Source organism: Python bivittatus, unplaced genomic scaffold (assembly GCF_059951505.1).
Source record: "Python bivittatus isolate LINGU-HERP-01145 unplaced genomic scaffold, Pbiv_v1 ctg000190_np1212, whole genome shotgun sequence".
NCBI classification, from domain to species: domain Eukaryota; kingdom Metazoa; phylum Chordata; class Lepidosauria; order Squamata; family Pythonidae; genus Python; species Python bivittatus.
This window is the reverse complement of record NW_028277042.1, coordinates 4,638,013-4,647,702: the sequence shown is the minus strand read 5'-3', so window position 1 is coordinate 4,647,702 and position 9,690 is coordinate 4,638,013. Positions and strand designations below refer to the sequence as shown.

The 9,690-nt window shown below is 39.2% G+C and overlaps 1 protein-coding gene across 2 annotated transcripts; it reads right to left on the bottom strand.

Annotated features, from left to right (window-relative positions):
• Window positions 1-1,398: 1,398 nt before the first annotated feature.
• LOC103059882 (leukotriene B4 receptor 1-like) lies at window positions 1,399-4,059 on the bottom strand. Of its 2 annotated transcripts, none has more exons than XM_007444186.3 (2): window positions 2,929-4,059; window positions 1,399-2,024 (listed from the first exon to the last, which is right to left on the bottom strand). In XM_007444186.3, the coding sequence occupies exon 1, from the start codon at window positions 3,954-3,956 to the stop codon at window positions 2,946-2,948; it is 1,011 nt and encodes a 336-aa protein (XP_007444248.2). In that variant the 5' UTR covers window positions 3,957-4,059; the 3' UTR covers window positions 1,399-2,024; window positions 2,929-2,945. The 2 variants fall into 2 exon arrangements, with proteins under 2 accessions (XP_007444248.2, XP_025032691.2); XM_025176923.2 differs by having other exon boundaries at window positions 1,399-1,865.
• Between the last annotated feature and the right edge of the window lie 5,631 nt (window positions 4,060-9,690).

The window sequence follows — 9,690 nt, the reverse complement described above, 5'->3', positions numbered from 1 at the left end:
GCTTTCACAGGTTTTGCAATGTTACCAGTTCTGCAAACCCTGTTACTCAGAGGCAAGACTGTTCTATCAAAACACTTTCCATCTTCTGAAAAAGAAAGCAAGACAGCCTACTGTTTCTCAACCTCAGCAACTTTAAGATGTGTGGACTTCAATTCTCAGAATTCCCCTAATCGTCCAAGAGCCAGAAGTGAGGGAGTCATGGCTGGGCATCATCTTTGCAGGGAACAAAATGGTCCTCTGTTTAAAAAAAATCCTTTATTTGAAGTCCTGTCCTGTCCAGTCCAACAATAGAATTAAGAGGGAGAACAGGGGACTTGGAATTCTTTGCTGACTTCCAACCTTGTTTTTTGAGAAGTCCCCCCCCCAAATTAATTGGTTTATTATAGAATACAAATAATACATTGTAGAATACAAATAAAAACTAAGTGCAGTGGGGGTTTTTTAGAAGTTAATGGGTTGCCTTGATATTTTTGCAATGTTTTTTTCTTTTTCTTTCTGAAGCTTATTCAATTGTTATGTGACCTTTGTGTGACAAACTATTTTTTTCCGGGACAAAACGGTCTCTGAACTCAACTGATAAAATCAGTGGAAAGTATTTCACCAACATTAAATCTAGGCAAACATTTTATTCTGTGACACTCACTAGGATATAACTGCAGAGACTTCTAAACCTTGACTCTATAAGCAGGTTTAAGAAGACAGGCTCCCTGAATTTAATGGGTGCTCTTTCCAAGGGGGACCAGCCAAAGTGGTTGAACTTCACTGTCCTTGAAAAAGATAAGCAGGGTTGGATATTTGAATATTCAGGTGGGAGACCACCACAAAATTTCAGAGATGTAGGCTAGACTGAAAACAAACAAACTGTTTAAAAAACAAACAAATGTATTGGAAGAAGAGAGTGAAAAATGACTGCTGCTCAGAAGACTGCATGATGAACTCAACTCAATGTAAACTATTTTCCCATCTTCCCAAAGACCTGGACGAGGTATTGTGTTCCATCCTTGGTAACCAGGAGCCTTCTCAGAGATGTCATTCCTCTAAGCATTGTGTCTTCTAACTTTTTAGGGTTCTATTGTTCAAAGATAAAGGTTAAAAAGGGGATGGTTTAAGGCACATTCATGAGTTATATTTGGTTCTAATGGGATGCAAGTTTAACCAAATAGTTAGAATCCATCCCTTCAAGTTATTTTCTGCCCTTCTCCAATGTTACTGATTTTATTCTGTTGTGGTTTTTTTGTACCTATAAACTGTCCTTCCACCGTAACATGATGTAAAATCTGAACAGATCACAGCATGAAAAAGCCACTCTTTCCAAATCAGACAAATGGAAGATTCATAGCCAATAACATCCATATAGTAGGGTGCAAATAAAGTAGATAATGGTTTGTTTTATTTATTACACGTTAGGTTAATCTTCTTAATCTTCAAAGGTTTACAAAAAGAAAAAAACCCAGTGCAACAAATTACAAAAAAAAAGCCCTCCCTCCCCAAAACAATCCAGTCCAAACAAATCACCACCACAAATAAAACTATGAGTTCCTGGTAAAATCCCAATGCCTAAGGGAAGAGTTAAGCATCTACTAAGGTTCCAAAAGAAACTTAGAGGAGACTTGTTGCCACGGAGAAAACATTTATAGCACAGCTATCATAAACTAAGTGAGGTTTGATACATCAAGCTATGGATTTACTCTTCCTCCAATGGATGAAAAGCTATGCAACTCTGGAAAGGAATTTTAATTGTTCACTGATGTATTTGCACAGAGCATGGACAGCATGGAGCAAGCTGTGAGAAGGGCAGGTAGGAGAGACAGCTCTGCAGGCCAGAACAGTTTGAGAAGATCCTGGACATGGCTCATTGGAGTTTCCTAAAAGTCAAAAACAGTTTCACTTTCTATGAGCCCCATGGTAAACCATAGAAACAGGTGAGACAAAGCGGTCCATGTTTTCCTGGTTGCGACTACTTTCACTCCTTTCGCCAAAGATTATCCATTAATTTGCATGAATGAGGGGAAAAGGGCTGTAATCTGGAGGATTAAATTTTAAAAAATTATAACATATCCCATTCTCATTCAATAAATCAGGGAGTACAATGACAAATAAAGTTTTCCCTAGAAAAACACAATGCCATGAGGTTCACCTGGTTGGACTCAGCCCAAACACTCACATTTCATTTATTGTATTTCTCAAGCATAAACACGTGCCAAAACATCTAGTTAGCTCAAACTTCATTTATCTATATCTCCTTTTGTATGAAAGGCAGATAAGAGGGATATTTCCACAATGCAGTTGGCCAATTACCTTCATTAGTGCCAATACAATAATATCAACAACTCATACTGAGCAAAGTTTTTGATTTCTCCAGCACTCGTGAAGCTGGACATAAAGAAAGAAATACTGGGGATGAGAAACTGTCTTGACATTGTAAGAGTCATAGTCAATAATACATCACAGATCCTGTTTAGAAGTAACACTAAAGATTCTGAAGGAGAATCTTTAAAGAAGATCCTATTTTTATTAGTCTGAACAGGATCATAGTCCAAATGTGGAGTGAACAAAGCAAGAGTGCATTAAATTACATTACACTTCACAACTTGCTTCATACAATTGTGTCGCCAGTCATTTCTGGAATATATAGTGCTGCTCCCTGATTTCTGAAAATATAAAACCTACCAGATATTTGGAACTGTGTACTACGTGAAATAGCACAGAACGATACACCAATTCTACACACAACTACTCAACTACCACACAACTACACACCAGTGTCTAGGAAAAAAATATGTAAAGAGAAATGTGACAATATTTATATTAATAAATCTAGATATGGATTTTAGATGGTTGATAAAAACTCATCAGAAGCCAAGAACAGTTTATCTAAGATTTATAAAAAATCCTTGCAATAGGATGAGGACAGTGGCATGGACTCACTTTTCCCATTGTCCACACTAGATGACCTCCGTGCTTGTCAAAGTTTCCTCTTTTTCATTGGGGGAAGTTGTTTCCTGGGTAGATTCCTGCCTCTCTGAAGGACTCACTTGTTCAAACAGTTTGGACAACTTTGTAAACCTCGCACTGCTTCGAATATTCCTAGCAGCAAAAGCATAGAGGAGAGGGTTTATGCAGCTGCTAATAAAAATAATTGCACCTGCAATCCACACTCCTGCATTTGAAATGTTCTCCAAGGCTTTAGCTGTCTCTGGAATTGAATCCTGCATCAGAACTGAAATGACTGTTATGAGGTTAATGAAGTGGTGGGGGAACCAACACAGACAAAAAATCACTACCACTGATGTAATCAACCTGGCAGAACGTCGCTTTGATGGACAAGCCATGACCCCAATTCTTTTGCCCACATAGATGTAGCAGATGGAGATGATGGTAAAGGGAACTATGAAGCCCAAAATGGTCTCTGACAAGAGATGGATGACCTCCTGGGAGACAGTTGCATACTCACGAGCGGCACACTGGAGGCCTGCATGAGTTTCATCAGTGGTCTGAAATGGGATGACAGTTGATCCAAGAACAATGGAGAACAACCAGATAATGATAACCACCAGGTAGATGACCGTAGTCTTCTTCCATCGTTGAAGAGCAAAGGGATGAATGACGGCCAGAAACCGCTCAAGACTGAGGCACGTGATGAGGAAGATGCTGGCATACATGCTACAGTAAATAACAAATACAAGTCCTTTGCAGGCGCTGACACCAAAGAGCCACTGGTTGGCTAAAGAATAGATCCAGATTGGCAGGGTCAGAAGGACCAGGAGATCAGCCACAGCCAGATGTAGGATGAGCACAGCTGTTGGAGGCTTCTTCTTCATTTGTGTACAAATGGTCCAGATGACCAAAGAATTCCCAGGGATTCCAAGGACAAAGGAAAGACTCAGGATGAAACAGACGAAAATCTTCGCAACTGACAGTGGCAGATGATCATCCGTTTCCTCAGATGGAGTCATTTTGATCTAGCCTGTGGACTGGATTTGCCCAGCTGTTACTCAGGGTGCACACAGCCCTCTACACCTTTAGCAGCAAGAGGACTGTCCTCCCCATCAGAGTGGAAGGTAACAGAATCAGAAAATGACTACTCTCTCTACACTGCTAATACTGAGAGATTTTCAACAACAGTTTCACATCCTCATTTTTTTCTGCTGAGCTTTGGCTTTCCTATTTTTGAGAGAATAAACCACACAACTACGTATTACTATGAAAGGAAGTGCAGATATGTCTTAGGCCCATTTTAAAACCAAAAGCAGATGATGGCCAGGAGATCATCAACAGTGTCAATCCCAGAATTAAAAATTAACATACATACATACAACAAGCAAGCTACAGAGAGAAATAAAAAGCATCCCATGATTTTCTAATAACATTTGTGAATTGAGATTTCACCTTGGGTCTCCGCAGTTTTGCCCAACTAGATGACAGCCCCCACCTGACCTTGGTTCATTTCAAAAAGCTAAACAGGATTGAAGAGATCACCGGAACATTCCAGGTCTGTAGCTTAAACTGTGAAGTTGAAAAACATTCTGGAAGAACCCAATAGCCATCACCAAGAGTTGAGCTTGATTCAAAGGAGGCATTACCTTTACTTTTATCTCCCCATTTTTAATCAAACACTGTTAATAGTACATCCTGTGGACTCTCATTCATGATCCCAAGGATGAAAACTCTGCTGAAAGTAGGTGATTATTAAGGGAAAAAGAAACCAAAATAGTATTGTTGTGGGTATGTACTACAAGCAGAAGACATAGATCTTCACAAACCAGATGGTCAAGGTATCCAGGAAATACACCGCTGTGATAATGGGGAATTTCAACTACCCTTATATCAACTGGGAATCAAATTTTGTGGCAAGCAAGAGACCCAACAGATTCTTGATGTGCCTTTTGGGCAACTTTATCATCTAAAAGGTGGAGAAACGAACTAGAAGATCAGCTATATTGGACTTAATGCTTACTAAAATGGAAGAAGTAGTTGAAGAAGTGGAAGTGACAGGGACCTTGGGAGAGAATAACCATGTAATCCTAGAATTCACCACATTGCAAGGAGAAATGAAAGTAGCTAGATTAGTGTTCTAGATTTCAAGAGAGCTGACTTCAACAAGCTAAGAGAAAAAAGTAGGATGGAGTTCATGGATGGAAATCCTGCAGGGAAAAACAGTTCAGGAGAATTGAGATATTCTGAAAAACGAGATAATTAAGACCCAAACAGAATCAATACCAAAGGGGGAAAAAAGAGAGACGCATGATAAGACCAGAATGGTTGTAACATGAACTCTCTGAGAAACTGAGAAACAAAAAGGACATGTTTAAAAAATGGAAAGAGGAGCATATAACAAAAGCAGAACTTCAGGTAAGGATCAGTCACTCTCTTTCAGCCCAGGAAGAAGGCAAGGGCAAACTCCTGAAAATCTTGCCAAGAAAACTGCAGGCACTTGTCCATGGAGTAGCCAGGAGCCAAGAAGGCACATACAGAAAAAGCCATGAAACCCTTCAGGTTGGCAAACTACTTATTTCATATGACCTGCCCAATACTCTGTAGAGCTCTCTGTTTGGCCACTTTCATGTCTTGCTGTCCTCAACGTTGGCAGGAAGGAATAACAATAGCCCTCTGGCAGTGATAACTTGGGATCTGGAGGAACCTGAGACTTGAGCCCACATGTGCCTGTACGGCAAAGCCCTTGTGAAGATGTAGATTCTGCCTGTGACAAGGATGTGCATTCTGGCAAGAAAGCTGGCAAGCAAGCCAGCTCACCACATGTGAGGGATACCAGGGTTCAACCACTTTTACAAGGTGCAGTTGTAGTGATCCTAGTGCAATGGGTGCTTCTAATCATATGCCAGTTTCACCCAACTTGGTGAAGCCATAATGCGGTTTGTTTGACTGGGGTTTAATGTGAACAAAGTCATTGTGGTTTGTAAACATATCAGCATATCTTTAGATATGCTCCAACCGCTCAACCCATCTGATATGGCTTATTAAACAAACTTATTAAAAGCAAGTTGGTGAACCTGGTCTTGAACTATAAGTTTTCACCCTTTATATAAATCTGGGAATTTCGGAGCTGCTGCATAAGTAGTAGGATATTATTTATAATTTGTTTTATTTGCTAACTCTCTATATCACCTTCCTATGTGAAAAACAGCTCAAGTGGTGCGTGAAAATGACATTAAAAAATGAAAAAGTGATAGTGAGAGAGGAACTCCTCCATAACATTTGCCCAAAGAAAGCCTGAATGAAGAGCTACAGTACATCTTCCATAGGGCCCTAGGAAATATAATAATAGATGCTTTTCAAGGTTCAAGGGATCAGCATTCCAAGAACGGGCACCACGCTAGCTTTTGGAAATGTTTTGCGATGAAAAGCCTGTTGCACAATATTCTGCCACGCTAATATTACAATATATTTGTGGTACATTTCAGGTGTGGCCCGCCACACCTGTTCTTCCTGTTGCAGAGATAACTCAGCCAGGTTACCTTGAGCAAATAGCTAGCAATTTCGGGTTCTTCTTCGCGCTGGGTGGATATCTGCTGCCTCCTGGTGGCTATTTTGAAGGCAATATCCACACTGAAAAAGGTCATAAAAAAAGAGAAGCTGCAGCCAGACCTCACCTGTGCTCAGGAGCTAAGCAAGGTTGGGTCTAGTTAGTCAGCCTGTAGACATGTGGGAAATGATGCTGAAAGCCAGGTGACCGTTCTGTTTTCCTTGTCTCTCTGGTGTGACTTCAGAAAAATGGAGATGATCCACATTCTTGTGAGAGCTAGGTCAGAACTAGCTCTCTCAATGTATTTATTTATTTCTTTATTTATTTTTGCTGTTTTTCAAAATGCAAAATACAGACAATGGGGATTAAAAGGGCCAAAGAGGATGGGGGAAAGAATAAGATGAGAATTACTCAATAGAAAGAAGGGCAGAAGGCATAACTCAATGTTTTCTTCTCTTGTCATTCCTTTTCTTTTCTGTTTTCCTTACTTCCTTTTTCTTTGTTCTGTATATTTTTACTGTGTCAGAAAATTCTAATAAAAAATATACAACCTCCTCCCTCACAAAATATAGACAAAACACCACAATACACTAAAAAAAAAACATTAAATGAAACAATCCTTACATGTAAAGAAAAAATGATGGAAGCAAAAAAAAAAAAAGATAAAGATAAAAGATAAAAAACCAAAGGAAAAAATTTACTATATATATAAAACTTATCAGTAGTCACTGGTTTACTAATAATTACCGTATAGTATTATAGTATAACCAATATTTTACTTGCAAAATATCATAAAGTCTCTGCCAAAGTGCTTCATCCTTTGATTAGTGGAAAATATTGCCTTTTCTTAGATGGATAAGTTACACATTTTCAAAAGCCATTCCTTCACATTTGGAATAATATCACTTTTCCAATGTCTCAATACAATTCTTTTAGCTCACCTCCCCATGCTTGATGCAACTGTAATGTCTGATAAACGGATTCAACCTCTGGTATATAATTCAACATCACATTAACATCCTTCGCATTTAGAGATTTTCCCATAAATCTCCTTAACTATATTAAAATATCCTTCCAGAAAGGTACCAAATGATCACTTGACCATATCATATGGGTCAACGAACCCTCACTTTTGTTACTCCTCCAGCCAAGAAAATCTTGCTCTTACACATCTAGTACAGTGTTTCTTAACCTTGGCAGCTTTAAGATGCTACTCTAGCCTGTCTCAGTGAAGTAGAGCTCTAGTTTTCCTATGGAGTCAATCTTCCTGATGTGGTCCACCTTGGAAGGTTGATCCTGCTGGATGGTGTGACTCTTGGCCTGCTCTCTTAGCTAGATTTTTCCCCTCAACAGTTCTGGATGTACAGGGGTGGCCCAGGAGAATCTGCTTTCTGAAGCAGAAGGATTCACGCACACCAGCTGACCATTCAATAGGCATTGTTCTAAGAGGGTTCTCAGAATGGTGGACTAGCTGAATTCTTTCCACTAACTGCTGAAAAAAACAAGTGTATTTATATAACATGCTCTGGCTGGTGCATGAAACTAAAAAAAAAAAAAAGATTGGGTTCCCATTAGGGCACCCTGAATCATAGACTACCCCATCCTCTTTTAGTCTAGTCTAGCTTGTTGTGCAAATTTTGTCCCTGTGTGAGTGGCCAATGACTGTTTGACTGGTGGAGCAGCCATGCCCCAATTCAGTGCTCAGAGGATGTTTAGGTGGGAAAGCTCTGCATAGCTTAGACCAGAGTTCCTCAACCTCAGCAACTTTAAGATGGGTGGATTTCAACTCCCAGAATTCCCCAGCCTCTGGGAGTTGAAGTCCGCCCATCTTAAAGTTGCTGAGGTTGAGGAACACTGGCTTAGCCGCACTAAAGCAGCTGTTTCGTGTTGATTAGTTGTTTGTGAACATCCACATTAGTTCTGAGTTGTTTTTTTTTTTTTTTAACAAACAGGCATAAAATAAGTTTTTTTTTAACACTGTGGTCAAGTTTTTGGAGTTGTTTCACTTACAATATGGATTGTCAGGCCTCTCCTCCTCTTTTTCCCTATGTGTGACTATTAATTTTGAAAGTCCATTGCATTATACATATTACTGTCTGTATCTATGCCTTTCTTCTGCTTTAAAACAGAACCAAGGTCAAACTACTGGTGCATGTTTTCTGAGCTCTTCAGTTACAACCTCCCATGCCCACCCCCAACCCATATCTGTTTGCTTTTATTTCTCCTTATAATTCTGCTTATTCTTAAAATTCTTCGGGGAAGAACTTCTTTCTGTTCCTTCTTCCAAGGTCATGGCCTTCAGGCTTGGCTTTCAGGGACTTGGCCCCCTGTGACTCTGAAATCAGCCTCCTCTTTCGCTTCACCTTTCTGAAAGTTTGATGGGCATTAAAAGTTACATTGACCACCAGGAGGCAGGAACTACACTATATGACCTTTTTCATCCTATTTGGGACTTGTTAAATGTAAGTAGCCAGATGTTATTCTAAGGCAGTGTGGCTGGGGAATTCTGGGAGTTGAAGTCCACATATCTTAAAGGTATTGAGGTTGAGAAATACTGTTCTAAAGGGTTCAAACTCAAATTCCACAGAATAACATTTGGCTACCTACACTTAACAAATCCCAAATAGGGTCAAAATGATAATGTAGCACCTGTGTCCTGGTGGTCAGTGTAAATGAAATCCTTGTGCAGCGTTATACATTGTGTAAGAAATAGAGAAACTTCCCCCCTCTCTCCACAAGTGGAAGCTGTGTAAAAGCCCATACACAAGGATATGACATAATGCAACTTCTGTATTCTCTGCTCTGAGAGCTGAAGGGATATGCATTAAGCTTGTTTTTACCTTATGCTAATTTTAAAATTTATTATTATTTTTATAATTCCAAGAAAAAAAGAAAAGGAATAAAACCTGATGCAAATATACATTTTAAAAGAATATAAAGAACATAGCAAGGAAGAAAAAATATATAAGTAGCAGAATTCAGGTGGCTAGCCAACAAATCGTGAATAACCCGCAGGTAAAAAAGATCACTATGGCTAATAGTATGTATTCCAACAGTATATTCTTCATTAACAACTTAAGAGTATTATAAGACATTTCATACCCAATTTCTAGTCAAGAGAAGTCTCTATGGAATGAACAGTAAAAATATTTGGTTAACACAATTAAAATCAAAAAGAGGGGGAAAAAAGCGATAAGTAGTAAACA